At 43.2% G+C, this 24,194-nt stretch overlaps 1 protein-coding gene across 3 annotated transcripts in view; it reads left to right on the forward strand.

Moving 5' to 3' along the window:
• Positions 1-627: 627 nt before the first annotated feature.
• Positions 628-24,194, forward strand: part of SRGAP1 (SLIT-ROBO Rho GTPase activating protein 1) — a 140,609-nt gene continuing 117,042 nt past the window's right edge. For 2 of the 3 annotated variants that reach the window (XR_004357232.1, XM_032688723.1), the window contains exon 1: positions 628-1,295. Coding sequence is in view for 2 of the 3 variants with exons in the window: in XM_032688723.1 (XP_032544614.1) it covers positions 1,229-1,295 (67 nt within the window). In the remaining variant the exon portion in view is untranslated. The remainder of the gene's footprint in view (positions 1,296-24,194) is intronic. The other variant, XM_032688724.1, reaches the window with a different exon arrangement.

Consider the following 24,194-nt stretch of genomic DNA (forward strand, 5'->3'; position numbering starts at 1 on the left):
TGCCCTCGAGAACAAGCTGCGTGCGAAGGGGAGCTCCATGCGATCAAGGACGGTGGAGGCGGCTGTGCTGAGGGCGCAGCTCTCCCCTCGGTGCTGCTATGCCCTGGTCCCGCTGGGTCCTGGTCCTGAGGCACGCCGGTGCAGCCGCGGTCCCGCCCGCCCAGCACAGCCATGCCCTGCCTCCGGAGACACCGGGGAAGAACACGGGGTCCCCAAAGGACACATGTCCTCTCCGGCCTCCCCCCTCCCCGCGCGGTTTGGCGCTGAAGGCAGCAGGGGACTTCAACTTTCCACGCCGCATCAAAGGCCTTCTGTCACCGTACCGCGACCTTACACCTCCGTTCCCTGAGGGGGCCCGGCCACCATATGCCCAATGCGGGTGGCGGGGCGGGGATCTCCCTCCTCCCGCCCCCGCCCGAGCCCGAGCCACCGGGCCTCTCGCCGCGGACCTGCCAGGGCAGGCGGGCGCTGAGCCCGCGGGGCCCGCCCGCGGCGCCCGGCGGCCGCCAACGCGGGGGAGGCGGAGCGGGCGGACACAGCGAGCGAGGAGCGGAGGCGGGCGGGCAGGCAGGAAGGGAGGAGACAACGGCGTAAGGGCGGGGAGAAGTTTATTCCCGGAGACACCTCTCCAGGGCGCGGCGGTGGAGTCTTCCCGAGGAGGCGGCTGCTCGGTCCGTCGGCTTGGGACATGCGCCGCGGCGCTGCCGGCCAGGGTTAGTCACGGCAGGGTGCCGGTCCCGAATTCCCACCCAGGCCAGCGCGGCGGCAGCAGTAACTAGTGCCTCTGGCGTACGGACCGAGCGCGGCCGCCTCCCGCCCACCGCCCTCTCCCTGCTTCCCTTCCTCTCTCCCGGGTGCGTGAGGAGAGATAACAATGGTGGGGCGCAGCCGCCGGGCCCCCGCCCTCGCCTAGTGGAAGCTGGTGCCCCGCGGCAACTGCTCCGCCGCCCCGCCCTGCGGCGGCCCCGGGTCGCGGACCCCGTTGCTGCCGGCGGCGCTGCCGGGAGGCGATGGTGCCCGCGCCGGGGTTAGTCTGATCGCCGCTCCACGCCTCGTCGCCTCCGGTGCCGGCGGCGCTCCCGCGAGGCCAGCGCCCGTCGCCGCCCCGGCCGCGCTCCTCGGGCTTGCGGCCGTCTGACCCAACTTGGGAGCTCCTCCAGAAAAGCAAGAGTAATTAGTGATAATAATAATTTAAAACAAGGGAAGAAGCAGAAGAAGCGAGTGGATAATGTCAACACCGAGCAGATTCAAAAAGGACAAAGAGATTATAGCGGAGTATGAAAGTCAAGTGAAAGGTAAGCGCGGGGCGGCGGCGGGAGAGCCCCCGCGGGAGTGGGGCGTCCTGTGCCAGCCCCTTCCCCGGGCAGCCAGCCGAGCCCCCAGCGCTGCCCGGGCGGCTGGTTCCAGCTGCCCGAACTTCGTGGCGGAAGGAAGCGGGGAGGGGGCGGCGGACGCTGCCCTCCGAGCGCCGCCGGTGGGTGCGAGGGGCCGGGCGGCAGCGGCGGCGGCTTGTCCGCTGCCCAACCCCGGCCGAGTACCTTCTCTTCCTCCACCGACTTCGGTAACACGGAGGTGGGGGGAAGGGGGAAGAACAAAAAAAAAAAAAAAAAGAGGCTTGGCAATTACTGAAGCGAGAGACAATAGTAAGCCATACTCCTTTCTTGAGGCACATGGCTGGTGTCCCCCACCCTCCCCTCAGGGCTGTAGTTTCTGTGCTGGGCTGTAAGATGGCTAATAAAGAATTATCCTTGATTTTTGAATGAACCCATTCAGCCATCCCAGGAAGTATTTCAGCCTCGCATCTCCCGGCTGTATTGCGTCCAACTATTGTGCCAAGGACAGCGTCGGTAGATCCTGGCTTGAACTACCGGCGCTTGCAGAGCCTCGAGTTTCCTCGCCTGTCGTTTTCCCTCTGCCGGTGGCTTGGGCGAAACAGAGATTGGGGAAGTAGCGACATGGGCAGTGGGGTGTGTGTCTCTTGGTGTGCGTCCTTTTTTTCTGGGTGCTCTCGGGGAAAATATTGCATAATACACAAATTGCAGTAAATCCGAGGATACATGCAAACCTTAAATGCAGTGTTTAAAAAGCTATGCTACACCTGAGCTCTGTTTATTAAAATGATGCGGGTGTGCTCGTCACATAGGGTGTTTCCTCCTTGATGCTTCCCACGGTCTTCAATGTGCAGAGGTAGAGCGTGCCCTCACACAGGTCCATGGGCTTCGGAAACAGCCTTCGTGCGCCATGGGGGCAAAGGGCTGGGGACCTTCTAAGCGAGGCATCTGAAACAGTGTGGGAGGGACCACTCCTCAGCTGTTCAAATGTTTATTGACTTTGTATAATTGCACAATATTTTTTCCTCTTACTTGATCCTGTGAGATGAATTTTTCAAGACAATTCTTGGAGTTTTGTTGGGGTTTTTCCTCTTAAAAGGAAAGAAGTAATTTTAAGGTTTATTTTCTTCCAAAGCTTAACTTTTTTGTGAAAAATACCTGTCACCTGTCGTTTTGGGTCTAGGAAAGGATCTAGGCTTGAAATACGAGACCTGCCAGACAGGTGGGCAGTGAGGGGTCTTCTTTGAGTTGGCAGGTAGGCCATGCTTCAAGTGTCTATCTGACATGGGCAAGACCAAGACAGCTCTGGCATAGCTGGTGGATTCACTGCCATCGAGCCCTTGGAGGATCGGTGCTTTTGCCTCTCGGTGGAGATTGTGCAGATTTGTCTTCATCGCTGATCAGAAAAAATGTTCAAGATCTTAAGCTCATTGCAGAGTGTGCAGACTGTTCTTTGCCTCCTCCTAACTTGATTGTTACAGGCTGAGCCTTTATTTTCTGCAGCCAGTTGCCATGTAAGTCATTCTTCCCTTTTGAATAATGAAGGAAAAATACCATCCTTTCAGCTACATAGATCATTTCAAAAGACATCGAAGATTAATGTATAAAGTACCTTTGATAACTTGGCTCTCCTTTGGTGTCATGGTCCCCCATCTAATTGCAGAGGGAGGTGGTGTTTGTTAATGTAGTTTAGTAGAAATTTTAATTTGCTTTGCTCCTTTGTGGTGGTCTGGGGTGTGTTCAGTCTGGTCCCAACTGTCTCACCTGAATTGTTGATTATCAGCTGTTTGAAAAAGTATGCTGGGCTAGCAACTGTAGCCAGAGATGGTTTTTCTTTAACCAGCATCACAGCAATTGTATTTCACATGGTATGAACTGTTTGTACTAAGACATTTCTGCTTGAGACTAGCTCAGTGATACTGTAAAAAAGTAGTGATACCACTGCGTAAAATACATTTTATATTGAGGGGTTCAAGGGCTAAGGAATCAGCCCTAATCAGCCAGCAAGGTAACTTTAAGGGAATGTAAATGCAGGAAAGTCAGGTCCCTATATACTGCTTGGAATTTCCTATATTAAGATAGGAGAGAGGGTGTGGCCAAACCGCTTGTGCTGCTTGTGATTTATGGTGCTTACAACGCCTAGCTGATTTCTCACTGCTGATGTGCTTAGTTGTCTGAAGGATGTGCACAATTGGTCAGCAAACTGGCCATTTGAGGTCCTCTGGACAGGCGTGCACAGAGGAGTGTAACACCACATGTATCCCTTACCTTGTTGTGGGAGTGCATTGAGCTCAGCTTGTTGAACAGCAGCCTTATGGATTCAGAAACTGACACTGATGTGTGCATTTGTAAATCCTGTCCTAAGATGTCTGAATATTGATACTGGAGGACGAGGGGGGCATAACATACATGGCCTATAGGGTATGTATATGGTGCCATATTTGGAAATGAGGATTTAACATTGCCATTCTTCACATAGCTCTTCTGTTCTTAACCCCTCAAATAGGAAGCAGTAACAGATGTTAATTGTTCTACCTGGTTCCTGAGTGGTGTAAACTGATATCTTCTCTTTGGATTTTTAGCAGTATCACTAGATTGGCTCTTGCTTTAGTGGAGGTCATACAGGAACGGTAGAAAGCCTGCGAATGTTACCTGTTTGTCAAGCCGAAGTGGACAAAGTACTTCTGACTTGCTGGGCAGAACATTGTATTGCATATTTTTTTGCAACATCCCTGTTCTTCAGCCTAACTTCTGTCAAGAACTATCTCAATTGTAGCAGTAAGGTAATTGTGTTCACTTCCCTGCACATCATATAGAAAGCAGGATATTTCTTATGGATGTCTTAATACTGAAGTTAGATCTGTCTAGCTGAATACCTATACCTGTTGTTTTGGGGGATGTAAGAATATTATGGTGCCATAGGTATCTTACTTTGTAGACATAAAGGTGCCTGGGAAGTAAAAGAACTAATAAAGTATCCCTGATCATTTAAAGTATCAGTCGTATCTGATTTTCTGAAGGATGTGATAATTTTATAGGCCCTTTAAAGTCATTAGAGGTAGTTTTAGCAACCTTGCAACTGGGGTGGGTGATGGAACTAGAGCTAGAAGGTAGACAAATACTTTTTAGATGAGCAACAGACTGGTGGTATAGTTCTGAGCCAAGTATTAACTTTTTGCTATATGACCCTACTTAGATTAATACACAGCATTCCTTAACTCTAAGCTCAATTGACTATAGTAGCCTATTATCGTACCTTTTGTATTCTGAGGACCAGCTGCTCCTTGGTACTGCTGATAATGTCAAGTTGTGTCTGTTGATAAAGTTACTGAGCAGTTGTTGATAAAGTTACTGAGCAGTCCACAGCAGTGAAGAGATACTAGAGCATCCTCTGATGGCTGTGTGGGTGTCTTGAGTATGGTAAAGGGTGTGTTAGCGAGATCTTGAATACCTGTCTCACTTCAGAAATTTATCCCTCTGAAGAAGAAATCTGTTGTAGTAGTGGAGTATTGGGAATGTCCTGCTTCATAGCCTTATGATCATTCAAGCATTAAACTGACATTACCTTCTTAAGACTTGTAACTGGCCTTCCATGCATAGGAGAAATATTCTTTGAATAGGCAAACATTGTACTGACTAATTATCTGGGCATGTCTATTCAGTGAGATCCTCTGTATGGTTTGAACTGTTGAGAATCTTTGGAGTTTAACAGTCTTTTGGCCTTCTTATGCAACAGGATCTCCAACTGCAGTGGGCTGAGGGAAGAGCTACTTAGATGCTTCCTTTTTCCACCTTCATTTTTTACTTGGAATTGGCTTGTAAATACAAGCCCAAAAGCAGTTTGGAAAAGAAGACATTTCCCTAAAATCAATATTTTTATGGTCTTCTTCGGAACAAAATACTCCTGTTTTTCCACCAGAAACAACTTGATAGCAGTCTGTATTACATTGCCTAATTAATTTTTATGGAAAATGAAAATTCTGAATTGTGAACCGAATTTCAGCTTCATGTTAAAAACAACACTAGAAGGCTCTCTGAGAAAATGCTGAGTTCTGAAGTACAAATTGGGTTGTCATTTTAGTATACTGATAGCTATTTTGAAAAAAATCTTTGTAATGAAACATTTGGTACCTTGGACAATGTCAGAATTCTTGAGGTTTATTTCAAAAAGAATCTGGTGAATAGATGCCAGTTTCCAAAGTTCAAGTTTATTTTGTGGTTTAGCAGAAATTTTTCTGGTCCAAGGTCTTGACCACACACAGAACTTTGTCTGATACAGAAAAGATATTGTTCTCTATGGTGTTTTTCAATTGGAGTTACATACTGTGTAATGAAGACTAGTTCTTTACCTTTTTCAGCCATCACATTCTTCCTGCTCTCTGATCCTTCCTTGCAGAGTACAGACTTCAGTTGTCTAGGTGAATGTTAATGAGTTTGTAGTTGACTATGTAGCTGAAAGGGTTATCTGCAGGTTTAGATAGTTCAGTCATAAACCAAACAGGGGGTTTCTCTGGTCAGTTGGGTTGGAGTTTGAGTTGTTGTGGGGTTTTTTTTTGTTAACCAACATCTTCAGTACTCTTACTATCCTCACAGCTTTCTTGGAATGGAAACTAAGGAACTTGGTTTAGTACAACACTGTACACCCAATTATTTAGAGCATGGGGGAGCCCTACAAAAAGCCTACTTCCCAAAGGTCATGTTTGAGGAACTTGAGATGTTTTGGTTTCGTAGTCTTTCTGTATAATTAAAGAAGAAAATGCCTTTTCTTGATACCATTTGAAAATATGGCTAAGAGTCAGGAAAGTACACTTTCTTTTTCCTGGTTTGACCACACAGCTGGTATGTCCCTGCACCACAGTGAAGCCGCATGTATTGTTTTACTTCAGTTTAAAGGTGAATGAAGTCTTGATGGCTATAGCACACATGAAAAGGTAAGCACTGAATGGATTGTCTGAAGAGTGTTTCTTTCTGGCAGTATGGCAATCCTAATGCATACTCAATGTGTATGTTTTGTGCATACTTGCATATTTTTGTTAGTCTCTAAGAAAGTTTTAATTCACCTCTGACTCTGAAACAGTTTGGAAACTTTTTAGGATCACTTCTCTGAGGCTTTTTTTTTTTCCTTTCCAAATGTACTTCCAGTGCAGTTTTGCTGTTGCGGAGTGATGCTCTAAATCACGCAAAGGTTCATTGAATTTCCTGCATTATCTTGTATTGGTCACTTTTTTATGAACTGAAGTTCTAGTTGCTAATAAAATTAAACTTATAACTTTGAAGTGGTTGCAGTAAGGCAGAATGGGATCCAAATTTCTTCCCATTCTCTGCCTCAGATTTCACTTGGGTTAGGTTTTGCCTTTTGTGAAAACTGCTCTTCTTGTCAGTCAGAGGTGATGGATGGTAGTGCTGGAAAAAAGTGGGTCAGTGCTGTTGAGACTGGATAAGAAATCCCCTGCTGACCATTACACAGCCTGTTAGAAATCACTGACCATGACTTGACAGTGCAGCCTGTGTAATCTCTGTTTTGGACAGGGATGGGCATGGGGGAGAGCTCAAATGGAGCCAGGCAGGTGTCAGTGAAAGATCCTATGGTGCTTGTTCTTCCCTTTACCTTTTTTTTCAAGCCCTTGTTATATCTACCTGTCATGCTATCCCACATCTAACCTTTCTGGTCTCCCTAGTGGAAACCGCTGCTACTTTAGCCTGTATTAATCCCTATTAGAGTCTAATCTACTCTTACTGCTTGGCTTTCACAAAGTAAAATAGGCTTTGGAGTGTGGAGGTTTGTTTTAGTGTGTGAGTGACTAGGCTAAATGTGTACCAGGGCTTCCTGTGTTCTGGGTGCTGCCCCCTCTGCTTCCTGCAGGTTTTTGCCTCGTGGCAGCATTTCCTCTGTGTCTGGCTTCTCCCACCTTGCCACCCAACCCTTTCCAGGGATCTGCCGTGTGCTCTCTGCTCTGAGCTATCTGGGCTGATGTGAACAAGTGCTGACTGTCTCTGAGGCAAGTCTGGCTGACCTTGCTCTATGCTGGTCAGTCTGGGAGCTATGAGTCATGAATGGCCTGTTGTGCCTGAAATGATTTTGTCTTTTCCTTCCCTGCTTTTTGTTTCTCAGGCACAATGCCACACACCCTGAGGTTCAAGAGATTGTGGGGGTATGTGTGTCTGTACATATGTATGCATGTGGAAGAAGAGCAACAGCTGAAAACTGGAGGCAGTGATTGAAGGTGCAATGAATGGCATCACTGCTTGTGTACCACGAACAGGGATGAGGCTGGTGGGCTAAGCAATGCCAGATACTTGGGATGAAGCACAGAGGACCACAGCTGAGAGCATGGGACCATCTCTTGGGTAAGAGGCAGAGCTGTCTGCACAGGAAGACTGCTTGCTGTGTGTCTTTTACATTACCAAGGCTATATCTGGCACCAGATCCAAAGGAGTTGGTTATCGCTGCTTTTTCCTTTGTTTCCAAGACTTAAACAACTGCAGACTGTTCTGGCCATTTGTGTGGTGGCTTGGTCCTATGGGAGTGCTCTAAGACAAAAAATTCACTTTGATCTGTTGTGCTGGAGCCATAATCCTGAGGCACTGCTTCCTCTGGAATCTAGTGTTTTCTGCAGCTTGTTGAAGTTATCTTCTAGTAGACATTGAAGTGTGTCACAAGTCAGTTACAGCCACCTGGTAGGCTAAAGGTAGGGTATTACATTTTACCTGTGCTCTGCCTGCTAATCCATCCTGTCCAGACAAAGCACTCAAATTCTCAAGCCATTTTCTGTTAGCTTTAGCTTAGTGACTGATCAAGGAAAATCTCTTCCAGAACTTCTTCCGTCCCCTCTGTTCATGTCACTATTTCTCAGACATCATCATCATCATGGCTGGGCTTCGCGAACGAAGATTTGGGGAGGGCTCTACCCACGTTTGTTACAAGCGCGTTGGTGGCTAAAAAGGCCAATACGAGACAGGCACGTCCAGTTGCAAAAGGCACAGCAGAAAGACTCCTTAGGTGGTATATTCTGCAAGGCACAATTCTTTCTGCGTTTTTTTTCTCAGACATATATCTATACGAATTTCAAGATGCAGTATTCAGTCTTGCATCATACAACCCACTGGACCTCGATTTTACCTGGATCTTACTGTTTGATAAATCCTGAGATTGAGATGCAATCTCATTATGGAAAATGACGAGTGTTTTGGAAATAACCCCAAGCAAATCTAATGTTCTGTTTCTAAGAACTGTAAAAATTAGTTTGTATATGGGCATGACCATGCCTTCATATTACCCTCTCCTAGTCAGTGAATGCAAACATTATAATGAACAATTTGTCTTCTCTAGAAGGGTTACATGCTTGTTTTTAGTTCATGGTTGGCACAATAAAATAATCCTGGCTTTAGGTGCACGTTACTGAGGTAGGTGTTGCAGGTAGGAAGGGAAAAACCACTAAATGCTCTCACAAAATGTTGTGGAGAAAGTCTGTGATTATGATTTGAGTCTGTAATAATCGTATCTGTGAAATGAGTTAAAGATGACCTGTGTCATTTACTTCAAACTCTGTCCAGTGCAGGACAGTGCAGTTGATTCGACTTTAATGAAGTCCCTCCTAAGGCCTGTGGGTTCTTTACCTGTGTTTACCTTGATCATAGCATCTGGGGGGTTGATTTTAATTAGAGTGGTGAGAAGGTGAAAAAAAAATTTCTTTGTCTGTTTATCTAGAAGAAGTTTCAGTAGAACTTGCTTAAAAGTGTGATCATGGATTCATCAGTTAGAATACTTCTATTGACTTTGTTATGTTATCTATTATTGACCGATAAAAGACCTGTTTTAGTTTCAGTTGCAACCTCCTGAGACTTCCTGTTATAGATGTACTAGAGCTGACAAGGGAAATGTATTAGCATATCAACCAAAACATTCTCAAAATACACTAGACATAAGGTTTTTTTTATTGTGAAATAGAAGTTACAAAAAGTATAATTAGAACACAGTACGGTATTTCTTATTAGCTATATTGGGAATAAAAAACAAATGCAGCTGGCTTACCGGATGATGACTTCCAGGAAGTAATGATTGTAACTCTTTACATAATTAGCTGTTGTGGGAAACGTAACTGACTACTGCAGATTCATGTAAACTCTCCAGACTCCTTAACTGACTCAGTGCTTACTCATCTGAATTACACTGTGTGTAGAATCTGTTAGCAGTTTGTTGGTCCTGTCTTACGTGAGGAGTCTTCAAGATGCTGCTTGTTTCTCTTAGGGTTTCAGAAGTGGGATGGTGCACACCTTTGGCTTTTCTCTGTATGTTAAACTAAATAAGGAGACACACTGATCCCCTTTCACTTTCCAGTGTACATTATTTCATATGGTAAATGAAACCAGTCTCTACTGTTCTAGCCAGTTCCAGAGTGTCTGCTTTCTGAAAGTCAGAGGAATCTGCTCATGTTTACAAACCACAGAGTACAGCAGAAGTCTAATAAGATTCAGTGATAGCTCTTGTATGGCTCTGTTCTTTCAACAACCTGTCTTCTTTCAAGCCTTGCTGTTCTCTGCTTTTGCCCTCTGATTCTTTTTTAAGAGAAGAGAGGATAAACAATCTAAAGCATCAGGTCAGAGGCAAGATAAAATAAGTGTTCCTTCAGCACCAAAATAAGCAGGCATTTGAACTGAAACTTTCTGACTCAACAATTAAGTTAATTTTATACAATAATAGAGCAACTGAAACTATTACCAGCCACTTAATTGAAGTTTTTATATTATAGAGTAAGATTATCTGCTATTCTACTTGTTCTAGTGAAAAAAAACCACCAACCCACACTTTAGCCTTTCATCATATGCTTCAGTATGAGCCTGGGTACCAAAACACGCTGTGACTAAGTTGCTAGGCATAAACTTACTCTTATTCCTTTGACAGTATTTATGCAGGCATTCCAAAGGTATACTAAAAATAAAAAAGTTTTTACTCTTATTGTAGGATACTTAACACACCAAGGTTGTTACAAGTGTTTAGACAATACAGCAAGCTCTGCCTCTTGCAAATCACTAATTTGATGATGAATAGAAATAAAAGTGGATAAATTCTTGTTCATAGGTGCCTTGTGTATATGGCAAATTGCTGTCTGCATTCTTGGCATAAATAATGCTAATTCCAGCTGTGTAACAGAAAACTAGCTTTTGTGCGTGTTGTGTTGCAAATGGATAACTGGTATGTGTAAGAATTTGACTGAAGTTTAAGGACTTGACAACTATACTGTTTTTGCTGTCCAGCAGACTATTTGAGAAGACCAATGTAATAGGGTTGTGTGCATTATGTGCCTTATTTTAAGGCTGCCTTCATGCATTTGTGCTTTCCTAATTTTCAAGTAACAGTGCATAAAATTAGTGAGATTCTTAATGTCATGACGAAAATAGAACCAAAGTATTAATACCTTTGCATTGAAGTCACAACCACATGCAGAGTGGGAGAAGGTTCCCCTCTGCAGAATGATGAGAGGTGAGGGAGCCCAGTGAAGGTAGCAGGTCCTCACCTGTTAGGGGCTCCTCTCCTCCCAGGGTGCCATGGAGGAGCCCGGTGACAGTGAGCGCTATCACTTCTTCCCTGGCAGCCTGCGATGAGCAGTCTATGTGCATCTGCAGCTGAGCTCATCGGATTATCGTTGAGTGTATTGTAATCCGTTAATTGCCAGCCACTTCTGATGACATGATATTGTAGTTGTGGGTCAAATCCCCTGCTTCTTAAGCAGTATTCCCACTGCCATCTTTAACTTTGCCTGTGGGATGGTAAAATACACTACACCTCGTGAACTTGATCATGTGGCCTTAATGAGATAAAAAGCAGCCAGGAACATACTGTTCCTTGTAGCTCATTGCAATCTAGACAGACAGCTATCAACAAACTTGTTTAAGCTAGAACATATAAATTGGGAATATGGAATAAAACGTTACTTTTTGAGGTTTCTTTGGGGTCTGAGAGGTTATAGGGTATGAGAATTTGGGATTTTATTGTTTTTCCTACAACCCTCCTGTGAGACTTCTTCTCGCTTCAGGTGTCTTCTGCTAAGGTTTTAATGCATTATCATAACCATTCTGAATAAAGGCACCTGAGGAAGGTATGATATCTGGCTTTTTGGTACTTTAAGTAAAGAAAAATATGAAAATGTTAATGAAAAAACTGTGGACAAGAAAAATAGTCTGTGTTTGAGCAGGAATCTAGTGCTGCATCTACCTGCTAACATATCAGAACAAAGGGAGGTGAATACTGAATTGTGTGGCTTCGGCTGACTGTACGTACATACAGAAAATTGTAACACATTTTCCTTATGAGACTACGTTTATGTCTAAAAATACCTGGTGAAGTATATGTATATTAGACTGGGCTGCAATGAGGCATGCAGTACTGAGAGCCTGGTGAAAGAACGAGGATAACTCTTAACTACCAAAGACCAAGTAGTTAATGTGCGTAAAATTTGCTTTACAGCTTTTACCTGTCTTTCAGAACATAGAATGCTCTGGACTGGAAGGGACCTTAAATGATCATCTAGTTCTGACCTGTGTCATGGGCAGTGATACCTTGCAGTAGACCAGGTTGTTTAAAGCTCTATCCAACCTGGCCTTGAACACTTCCAAGGATGGGACACCCACAACTTTTCTAGGCAACCTGTTCCTGTGCCTCACCACCCTCAGAGTGAAGAATTTCTTCCTTATATCTGATTTAAACCTATTCTCTTTCAGCTTGAAGTCATTACCCCTTTCTCCTATGACTACATGACTTTGTAAAAATTCCCTCCCCAGCTCTCTTGTAGGCTCCTTTTAGGTACTGGAAGGCTGCTCTGAGGTCTCCCTGGAGCATTCTCCAGGCTGAAGAGTGCCAACTCTCAACCTGTCTTCATAGGAGAGGTGTTCCAGCCCTCTAGTCATCTTTGTGGCCCTGTTTTGGACTTGCTCTAGCAGATCCACATGTTCACATCCTTATGTTGGGGCACCCAGAGCTATGATTCAGCATTCCTGGTGGAGTCTCATGAGAGCAGAGTGGAGGGGGAGAATTCCCTCCCTCAGCCTGCTGGCCAGGGTGTGGTTGGCTTTCTGTGCTGCAAGTACACATTGCCAGGTCACTTTGAACTTCTCGTCGATCAGTGCAGGCAAGTACTTCTCAGGGCTGCTCTCAATCCACTCTCTGCCCAGTCTGTACTTGTGCTTGGGATTATCCTGACCCACCTTCAGGACCTTGTACTTGGCCTTGTTGAACTTCGTGAGGTTTGCACGGCCCCCCCTCTCAGGCCTGTTAAGGTCCCTCTGGATGCCATCCCTTCCTTCCAGTGTGTTAACCACACAGCTTAGTGTCGTTTGCAAGCTCGCACTCAATGCTATTGTCTGTGTTGCCAGCAATGATGTAAAAAAGCCCTGTTCCCAATACTGACCCCTGAGGAACACCATTTGTCACTGGTTTCTCTTTGGATATCAAGCGGTTGACCACAACTCTTTGAGTGAGACCATCCAACCAATTACTTATCCACGAAGTGGTCTGTCTATCAAATCCATGTGTTTCCAGTTTGGAGACAAGGATGTTGTATAAGACAGTGTCAAATGCTTTACACAAGTCAAGGTAGGTGACATCAGTTGCTCTTCTCTTTTCTACTAGTGCTGTAACACCATCATAGAATGCCACCAAGTTTCTCAGGCACAATTTGCCCTTATTAAAGTCATGTTGGCTGTCACCAATCACAGTACTTTCCCTGTGCTTTAGCATAGTTTCCAGGAGGATCTGTTCCATGGTCTTGCCAAGCACCGAGGTGAGACTCACATCTTTGGGATAATCATACTGTTCAAACGCTTCCTGAATTCTGTCAGGCTTGGTGCTGTGACCACTTCTGTGGGGAGTCCGTTCCAGTGCAAAAACACCCTCTGGGTGAAGAATCTCTTTGTAATATCCAACCTAAACCTCCCCTGACACAACTTCAGGCCATTCCCTCAGGTTCTGTCATTCATCACCACAGAGAAAAGATCAGTGTCTGCCCCTCCTCTTCCCCTCACGAGGAAGTTGTAGGCTGCAATGAGGTCTTCCCTCAATCTTCTCTTCTCCAGGCTGAACAAGTAACCTCAGCTGCTCCTCATACAGCTTCCCCTCAAGGCCCTTCACCATCTTCATTGCCCTCCTTTGGACGCTCTCTAATACCTTAATATCTTTCTTATATTGTGGTGCCCAAAACTGCACACAATATTCAAGGTGAGGCCGCACCAGTGCAGAGCAGAGCAGGACAATCCCCTCCCTTGACCAGCTGGCGATGCTTTGCCTGATGCCCCCAGGACACAGTTGACCCTCCTGTCTGCCAGGGCACTGCTGACTCATATTCAACTTGCCATCTACCAGGACCCCCAGGTCCCTTTCCATGGCACTGCTTTCCAGCATCTCATTCCCCAACCTGTACAAACATCCAGGGTTGTCCCATCCCAGGTGCAGAATCCAGCACTTTCCCTTGTTGAACTTCAAATGGTTGGTGATTGCCCAGTCCTCTAATTTGTCGAGATCTCTCTGCAGGGCCTCCCTGCCTTTGAGGGAGTCAACAGCTTCTCCCCCTCCCAGTTCTATATCATTTGCAAACTTGCTTAGTCTCCCTCCCAGTCCGGCATCCAGGTCATTTGTGAAGATGTTGAAGAGCACAGAGCTGAAGATAGAGTCCTGTGGAACCCCACTAGTGACAGGTCACCAGTCTGATGTTACCCCATTCGCTATTGCCGTCTGTACCCAACCTATGAACCAATTGTTCACCCACCACATGATGTGTTTATCCAGCTGTGTGCTGGACATTTTGTCCAGGAGGATCCTGTGAGTGACTCTATCGAAAACTTTACTGAAATCCAAAAAGATTATATCAACTAGCTTCCCTTGGATCAGCTAGGTGGGTTACTTTGTCATAAAAGGAAATCAGGTTCGATAGCAGGACTTTCCTCTCATGAAGCTGTCCTGGGTGTGACCAATGACTACGTTTCAGGTGTTTTTGAATACCTCATAGAAAATCTCTGTAACTTTACCAGGCCCTGAAGTGAGACTGACACGCCTGTAGTTTCTGGGGTCCTCTTTCTTGCCCATCTTGAAAACTGGGACAACATTTGGCAACTTCCAGTCAACTGGGACCTCTCTGGATTCCCAAGACCGCTCAAAAATCATTGAGAGAGGTTTTACAATGACTTCAGCCAGCTCTGTGAGGATTCTGGGATGAATCCCATCAGGCTCCATAGATTTATAAGGATCCAGCTGGAGCAGATCCTGCACAATTTCAGGGTTGACTGGGAGTTGATCATCCTCGCAGTCATGGTCGTCCAGCTCAGGGCACTGTGACCCCCTTGGTCCATTATCTGTGTTGAAGACAGAGGCAAAGAATGCATTAGGCACCTCTGCCTTGTCTCTGTCCCTGTGTGTGAGTTTACCATCCTCATTCTGGAACGGGCCAGTGATATTTCTATATTTCTTTTTGCCATTAATGTATTTGAAAAAACTCTTTGTATTGTCCCCCACATTTCTGGCCAGCTTCAACTCCAGTTGAGCTTTGGCCACACAAACATTCTCCCTACAGCAGCAAGCAGCATCTGTGAATTCTTCCCATGTTCTTGACCTTACTTCCAATGGGCGTACACCTTCCTTTTTTTGCCTTATCTCCAAGAGAAAATTCCTGTTCAGCCAAGCCGGCCTTCTACCTTACCTGCTTGACATACGACATTTGGGAATTGCCTGATCCTGTGCCCTTAGGAGGTGATGTTTAAAAAGTGACCAGCACTGATAGACCCTGGCACCTGCAAAACCATTTTTCTTAAGCAAGAAACACCCTCTTTTGCATATAAAAAGGGTAAAAATTAATGAAAATAAGAACCAAAGTGTAATTCCTCCAATATATGCACCACCCTGACTAGCAAAGTAGTGGGTTACTGGTGAGAGGGGATGGGTTGTCAGATGGTTGACTCAAGGAGATTCCAAGCACATGCTTTGCTAGTGCAAAGCAACTTCTGGGCAGTTCAATATAGCTCGATGTTGTTTCCTTGTGGTTCCGGGATGGACTTTGTACACAGGGGAGGTCTCCGCTCATACTTAAGAGGACAGACTTTCAGGCTACAGTAGCAGTTTTCAGTCTTTGATGAGGGCTGAAAGAGGCTTAGGGTGAAAAATATCCCATGGAATTAAATCCCCAGAAGAACTCCAGCTCCTGTCTTTGCCTTTCAGATGCCACATTTAGTTCCCCTTTGGCTGCTACCTCACTTCGGAGGTGTCTGTGGGTATGTTTATATGACTGCATATACTGGCCTACATGTTTATTCTGCAGTATAATTTGACACACCACATCTCTAACATTGTTCCCTTATTTATAGACCAGAAATTGCCTTGCCTCCAGCTGGCAGAGACAAAAGTGCCAGCCTCATCCATGCTGATGTCATCTGAGTTGCCACCAGAGCAGACCTAAAAATGTTAGCTTCTGTTGAACCATGTGAAAATTTGTATGAAATTGAGGAATCAGGAATCTGAGAAGTTCATCCTTCCTAGTGATCAGAGAGCATTTGCCTGAGGAGTTTGGTTTCACATCTTTATCTTACTCAAACATTATTCACACCTTCATCTTACTCAAAACTGAGTTTTGAATACAGCTCACTCACCCTGCAGATGGTTGGTCTGAGAACTAAGGAACTGAGTATTCTGGTACAAGTCTTCCTGATTTCTTGTTTGTTTAAGCTCTTCTACTTTTTCCCAGACTTAATGAATATTTAATTATTTACAGAGTGGTTATGAATCCATTGCCTGGTAGTTAAAGCAGTCACCTGAGAGATATGGGTCTTGCTATGTATTCCAACTAGAATGTGTTCCTGTTCTACTTGTTTTTTTAAAGAAATGGAAAAGGAGGAGGACTGTAGAATTGAGATATTTATGTGACCATTCTAATTTAAGAATACTTTATTAATCTGGAGGGGGAACCATTCAGTGGATACCTTATTTATTCATCGCATGTGGTATACAGTATACAGAAAAAAACCCTGACCCTTTCCTAGGTAATGATTTTTAATCTTAATGCCCTGCCAGCATTTATGGTAATTTTTGGCAGATTGTCTCTAGTTTTGCTGACAATCTGTGAAGAAAATGTTTGATCAGAGTTGTTTGAAAGGTTCACAAGTGAATGTCTGTTTGCTTGAACCTTTGCTTCAATGACTCTTCCTGCAACAATCCCTCCATACAGCATAGTCAGTCCTCTGTGCCATGGCAATTCTGCTCCCCAGGTGCCTGAGTTGAAGATTCACAAACAGGTTTTTTTGCAGCCACCAGAAACTTACTCTGCAAATATTCCTGAGTTACTTCATATCTATGAAGAGCAGGAATTTGTTTGGGGGTTTTTTTGAGGGCAGAAAAATTGCCTCAACTGATGTTCAAGGAGGAAAGAAGGGCAGTGGGTCTGCAAATATTACTGAGGCAATTCTGCAGTTGTTAGTCAAATAGCAGTGAATGTTTTGGGGTTTAGAGACTAGAGGTGAATGTTTACAGTGTATTAATATAGCTGTAAGGAGGAACTCTGAAGAACAACTGAAGAACTCTTTACCAGTCATGACAATTGATCAGGTTATTTCCTTTGCAGAACTATATTGTAGGGCAGCAGACAGTCCTTCAAGAAGCCAAGGTACTTGTTATTGATTTGGGGCTTTACTTGAGTGTATTAACATACCTGTTCTTGTACTGCTGCAGCTGTGTGTGGTGAAGTCAGGTTGTGTGAACAGCCGTATGCAAAGTACTGTAGCTAAGAATCAGGCAAGAAGATGGAAATGATGGAAATGTCCAAATTCTTTTTAACCTAATTTAAAAGGGGATTTAAGACGACCCTTCAGGTATGCTTCTGAACTTGTACACTGGCATGTTTTGCATTGGAAAGAACAATTTGTTCTTATTTCTGTTCTGCACTTCACTTGGTTATCCAATAATTTATCTCACTATTCATTTGATTACTTTTTTTTTTTTTAAATTGTAATTGACTGTTGAATTAAATGAATAGCTGATGCATCCTGAATCAGAAGTAGTTCCTACTGGATAAGAGTATGCCTATAAGCTTCACAGATACTGTAAATAAGGAGATAGCATATACATGAAGACTTAATAGAAACTTCAGATCTCTAAGTATTTATATGTAATCTGTTGTTTTTTCAGTTGTAATATCTGACTTGCAGAGACATGCTGTTTACATTAGGCAGCTTCATTTTTGCTTAGCATTGCTTATGTTAGGATATTTGAAAGTTAATTTAAATACTTTTTTATTATATCTCTATAATTAGTTTTTTTCTTAGTTTGTAAGATACCAGTAGTATGTGAGATCATGGGATTAGCTATGATCACTGAAAACTCCACCTTGCTTGTAGGTCTGTTTGCAAGATACTCTGAGAAAGAGCTTTTTAGGTTGCAGCTTGAACATTGTGTAGTGCAGTGGGGATTCAGACCTGTTACTAGGATCATATGAGCCATTGTTCCTATTACAGTGTGTTTATAACCTTGGAATTACCCCTTTGAATCTCATCTTAAGAGTCTGTGATTTTAGGAAAACATACCTTTTCTGTAGTTCTTGTGCAAACAGACCTGACTTAGGGGGAAAAAAGCCCCAAACATCTTTGGTCTCTTCTAAGTCAGACTCTGATCTAACTTGAGCAAGAGGACTTAATTTAAAGAGACATATTAATTTCAGGGGACTGAATGGACCGACAAGAGTCTCCTTAAGTTGGTTGAAGGTAGATGTACTTGCATCAAAAAATGAGTACCAAGTTCCTTGTAATTTGATACAGACTTCACAACATTAAATGAGTATTGATGAAACTGATGTTTTTCTTTGTGAATTTTATTTTTCCTGTGATGGTTAAGATTTTTACCAGCATCTGATATTTAGGTGGTTTTCCAAGTGATGAGGTGGGCCTTGCTGAAGCAGTGCTCCACATAGATGAGGTGGAGCCGGAGCCCCTAAGTGCTGAGGAGACTTCCTAATTGTGTATAGACATTTCAGCGTTCTCTACTGAGCCTGTACTACAGGAAAAGCTTGAGACCCACTGCAGTAAAATTTCAGTCAGTTAAAGCATTAGGCTTTGAGTGTATTCAGTGCTCTAAATAGTTGCTAACTAATGTAGGACTGGAGGGACGAATGAAGTGGTACTGCTTTTACAAGCAGAATAGTAACTGCTGTGTGTCCTGTTATGCATAGCCTTGTTTACTTCACACACAGGAATTTGTTGACCTCACTAGAGCTCTTAACCTTCCTAGGGCTACTAATCTCCATAATGTCTGCAGAATTGGGCTTAATTTTGTGGTGGGAATATGCAAAAACAAGTGAACTATGAGTCATCATTTTTTACAGTAAAACATTCAGACCTAGTCCCACAGTTGATGTGCGTGGCTGATCCTTTCTTGAGAGCTTGTTGGATCTGACCCATGCTTTGGGAATCCTGACTTCTTAATTGCAGCAGAGACTATTCTGAAACAAAGGAAATGTAATGCAGAATATACTGGAGCAAAGCAAGAACTATCACTTGACTCAGATGCAACTTCCAAGATAAAATCAGTGTAAGTAGTGGACGGGATTGTGCAGACACTATAGAACATTTCAGTAGTACTCAATATGCCTTGTGAAAACTGTAGTGGTGATGTTTTCAGTTTACTGACCCTTACTTCCTTTTTGCATATAGCTTAACTAATGCATGGTTTAATAAAATAAACTCGCTTTTAAAATTTATTGGCAGCACTGAATTGTGGAGGTAGTGGAGAAAGATGTGAATGTGACTTTCATGTCTGCAGTATGAAATGCAAAAGCACAAATGTAGTAACCACAAGGCCCTTTTTGATGTTTTAATCTTTTAAACCTTTGAAATGTTGGTGTGCTTGAAAGGGCTTCTAAATCCGTTGGTTAGTCTGCTCTGTCTCGTATTGTGTTCAAAATCATAGCAGATAAAGGAAGAGTGATCTGAAAGCTTAATGCAGTCAGAGCATCACGACCTGTTATGTAAAGCAACATTTGGCAGGGCCTTCCCAGCTGCTGTAAATGAATGTTAACAGCATTTTATCATCTGCTTTCACTGTCTTTATTACATAATCTGAATATTTATGACCCTATTAATATGTTTAGCTCTGAAATTGCAATATTGATGGAATGGATGTTCCATAGAATATTGAACAAGAACGATTTTTGCCTCCTGAACAAAAGTTGTGTTAATATTAAACAGCTTTGAGTTTGTATTTCAAATAAGTTTGCTGAGTTGCTTTACAGGTGTATCATTAATTCCCTAAATTATTTATTTTTCTAAACATTGTCATAGGAAAAGTGTTTTGGTGACAGGATCATGTTGCTGAACATTGTCTGTGTATAAAATACATAACACTAACCAGAAAGTGATGATTTTTTTTACTTGTAATGCATGGCCTTGAATCCATAGTGATGATACTCTGTAGCCTTGAACAAACATAGCCAACCTAGACCAGATCCAGGCTATCAGAATCATCTCCATCCAGAGAGCTGCTCCGGGTAGGATTCTGGGGCAAGCTGTGGGCCAACTTATTATTACAATGTGTGTGTGTGGGGGGGTGGTTGTGGTTGTTTTGTTTGTTTTGTTAGTTTGGGTTTTTTGTTGTTGTTTTTGTGTAACCAGATTCTTATTTTGTCTGCCACAGTTCCTCACAAACCTACATGCCTTCCTTCTGTTACAACTACCTTTACTGTTGTCTTGTGACCTGAGATGCATATCACGTAATTGAGGCATGTGTGCACCGCATTAGGTGGTTGGGGACTGGTTACAGATGCTGTTCCACTACTGAATGTGCACTTGCCTATATCATGATCAAACTTGGAATTACATGTAGGAAGGTAATATGCTTGGTCAAGAGATGAATGAGGAGCTGTAAGGCGTTTCCCTTGGGAACCTCTTAGATTATATTATGTCTCCAAACAGAACTGAACACCACCATTTCAGTAGTCATCTGCAAATTTCTAACAAGATGTGTTCAGCAGGTTGACACTGTTGTGGTCAGTGGCTCCCACCTATGGAATTTACGAGTGGTATTGATATTGTGGTTCTTTATCATCCTGCAGGCTAAATAGCTCAGCTGCAGGCTCATATTTGCAGGTTGCCTACGAAAAGCAGAGCTGGGAAAGTAAGTTTTGCATTTCTTTTGAGTGGTGTGAACTTTTTGGTCTCTTTTATCTTTGAGTGCAAAATCTATAGCCTCTCTGAAAGCTGCTGTCCTAAATGTCTTGCTACTGATTGCCAGGGCTAGAGTTTGAGATATGCAGCTGTTTGTGGAGGTCCCTTTTGTTTCCAAAAGTCTCGTGGGTGGTAGTGCAAATCCTGTGGTGTGTTCTGACACTGACATGTGTCTAGTTCTGAGTAACTCTGTCTCATAATGGTCTGTACGTCCACCCTCTCCACAGTTCAAACCTTGCAAGCTGGTACAGGAGGCAGCTGCACATGGCTGTAAGTGTACAAAATCTTAGAAATTTAAAGATCAGTGGGTGGGGAGTGTTAGAGTTGGGAAGAAAGTTTAGATTAACACATTTTTTAATAGTATTTTGTCCCCAAGCAAGGTTGTTATAGTTACTGCAGAACTCCAAATGGACACTCTTCCCTTGTGGGGATTAGAGATTTAAATATGTATTGTTCTTCTGGGCAATAGTATTGAACAGTCAAGTAAGGTTCATAATAGAAAAAGGAAACCTTTAATTAGGACAGGAGTTTCAATTGCATTCTTTTTTGCTTTGTGTAAGAGAAACTTGTGTTAAATCGGATAAATAAAACAATGGATGGGGTGAAGGAAGTTTGGAAGAAGCAAGTCTGTTTACAAAGTTAAGTGCTGAGTTTACAATAAACCAGTAATTTTTACTTGGGAAGCTCTTAAAATAAGATTTACCTTGTCCCCATCCCTGAGCATCTGAGTCAAGATATTTTACAATGTTTTTCAACTTATTCAGTGTTTTGGCTTGGATTTTCTTGCTCACTTTAATTTTTCATGTAGGAAATACCTTTATTGCAATGTGAAATTAATAGGAGTGTTTAAGCTGTTATAATATTTTGGTTTTAGGTTGGCACATACATTGTAATTGCATTCTTCCATTGCTCATCTTTATACTTAGTTTGTGTAATCTAAATACAATGCAGTATTTCCTTTAAATATGAAGAATGTCAGTAAATCTTTTCTGGTGTGTTCTGGGGTGTACATTGCTCTGTTTTGTTGAGGTCTTGAAGTCAATAACCTTCTGTACAGTCTCAGCAAGTTGCCAGTGAGTAATAAATTATAAAAAACTGGCACCTTTAAGGAATAATACATAGTAGCTTCAAGGGTTTCTTAATTTGTCTATGAAATTACCTTCGGCAAAAAACCTGAACTGTAGTCTCCACTTCTCAACAGATACTGGTAAGAGGAAGCCTAGCAGATTTGAAGCTGATTTTCTTTTGCACTGGCTTATCTAATGTTTACTGGCTTACTATGTGTGATGAGACAATTGAATAATCTCCTGTCTTAAATGAGTTCTTTAAAGGAACACCTTAAAAAGATGGTTGTGCTTAAGCATTGGCCATCTGTCCTATGCCTGTTCTCTGCAGTTTAAACACCAAATCCAACAATGACAAAAGACTGCTGTTGTCTGGGAAATGATTGATTCTTCTCCTTGTTTGGGTAGAAGAGCTCTCAGACATGGCTTGAAATAGTCCATTTCCCTAATTATCTATCTCTGGGTGTTTTACTGCCTTCTGCTCTTTTCTGTCAAGAGAGTACTTTCCAGAGCAAAATTCATGTCCCTTTAAAGGACCTAGCAAAATTCCTAAATTCAGAAGAAAGCAGCTATTGCTTTCATTGGACTTCTGGTTAGGCTTTTGAAAAAGAAGGGCATAGCCTTATATGTTAAATAACTGATGTGATCTTTGTTGCTCAAAACTTTATTCTGTGAACTGTTCTAGAAATATAACATTCCATTTTTATGGTGTGAGCAGCAAACTCCATTTAAGCCTAGAACACAGTGCATCTTAGTTGCAGAGGTGTAAAGGATACTTCATAGTAGCAGTGTACTTGAAACTTATTTAAATCTCCTGCTCCGACCCACATCTTGCATCCCCTTTACTGCATCCCAAATGAGTAATATATTTGCCAAAGAAAGCTATTGTCTTCCCTTGGAACAACCTCAGCTGGCATGTGGGATTCTTTACCAGGAAGGAGAGGCAGGGACATTGTGTTGCATTTATAGAATGTGCGACTAAATGGCTCTTCCTGTTGCCTGACTTGATCATGGCTGGTTCTTGTTTGTCACAAGGATTGGTACAGTAACCTCATGTAAGGGAGATATTATTAACTTGAGAGTGCAAATTAAAAAGGTCTTTTTTTTCCCCAAATATCAATCAGTGCATGTTGCATCTTGTTCTTTCCATAGGCATCACTGGGAATTGTTTGGCTCCATCTTCTCTCTCCCTTCCCTCTGTCCCCCGGTATATGTTTTTGCTTATTGTTAAGATCCACCTTGAATCTTTTCTTCAGGATGAATAATGGTCTAGTGCTTTAATCATTTTTGTGGTCCTTTGCTGAACTCACTCTCATGTACCCACTGTACTGAGAATCCCAGAATTGGACACAGCACTGCAGATAAGATCTCAGCAGTTCTGAGTAGAGACAAAAAATCACCTTCCTCGACCTGCTGGCAGTGCCTTCCTAGTGACAGCACAACCATATGGTGTATCAACTTGCTCTTCTCAGTTTTGTGTTGTCAGTAGGCTTGCTGAGGATGCACTCTGACCAGTCATCCAGGTTATTAATGAAAATGTTATAGAGTACTGGCCCCAGTATCAGCCGCTGGAGTATGCCACTGATCACTGGCCCGCAGCTGGACTTAATACTGCTGATCATAAACCTTTGAAGTTGACAGTTCAGTCTGTTTTCAGTCCACCCCAGTGTTTGTTCATCTAGCCCATACTTCTGTCTGTTTTTCCATGAGATTATTGTAGGGGAACAGTGCTGAGAGCCTTACTAACGTCAAGATAGACAGTATCCACTGTTCTTCCCTCATCTGCCTAGGCAGTCATCTCATTGTAGAATGTTATCAGTTTAGTCAAGCCTGATTTTCTTTCATAATTGCGTACTGACTATTTGAAATCACCTTCTTGTCCTTAATATGTTTGGAAACTATTTCCAGAATTACTTTCTCCTTCGCCTTCCTTGGTATCCTGTTGAAACTGGCAGAACTGTAGTTCATGGATCTTTCTCCTTTTCCTTTTTGAGGTTAGGAGTTGCATTTGCTTTTTTCTAGTCCTGAGTAACCTCTCTCAATAGCTGTGACCTTTCAAAGATAATCAAGAGTTGCCTTGTGGTGGCATTAACCAGCTTTCAGCATTCATGGGTGTGGCCCATCAGGTCTAGTGGATTTAAGTACATCCAGTTTGTGTGTTTGCTAGACTAATTCACTTGTACCAAGGGTAAGTCTTGGTTGCTGCTGGCTTTCCCTTAGGTCTCAGGAACCTGAGAATGCCAAAGGGAAATCTTGCCACTCAAATCTGAAGTGGTCATCGAACATCTCTGTGTTTTCTCTGTCCTTTGTCACCATGTTCACTACTCCATTCAGCAGTGGCCTCACATTTTTCCCTCATCTTCTTTCTGTTGTTAATACACTTGCAGAAGCCCTTCTTGTTGTCCTTCATGTCCCTAGCAAGATGCAACACCAGACAGGCTTTGGCTTTCTTAACTTCCTCCTTGCATGCTTGGATGGTGTCTTTGTATTCTTCCTGGGTCACCTGTCCCTGTTGCCTCTCCTCATATGCCTTCTTACATCTTCCTTGTAGGCTCCCTTCAGGTAGTGGAAGGTTGCAATAAGATCATCTCGAAGCTTTTAATTCTCCAGGATG

Source organism: Chiroxiphia lanceolata, chromosome 5, assembly GCF_009829145.1.
Source record: "Chiroxiphia lanceolata isolate bChiLan1 chromosome 5, bChiLan1.pri, whole genome shotgun sequence".
NCBI lineage: Eukaryota > Metazoa > Chordata > Aves > Passeriformes > Pipridae > Chiroxiphia > Chiroxiphia lanceolata.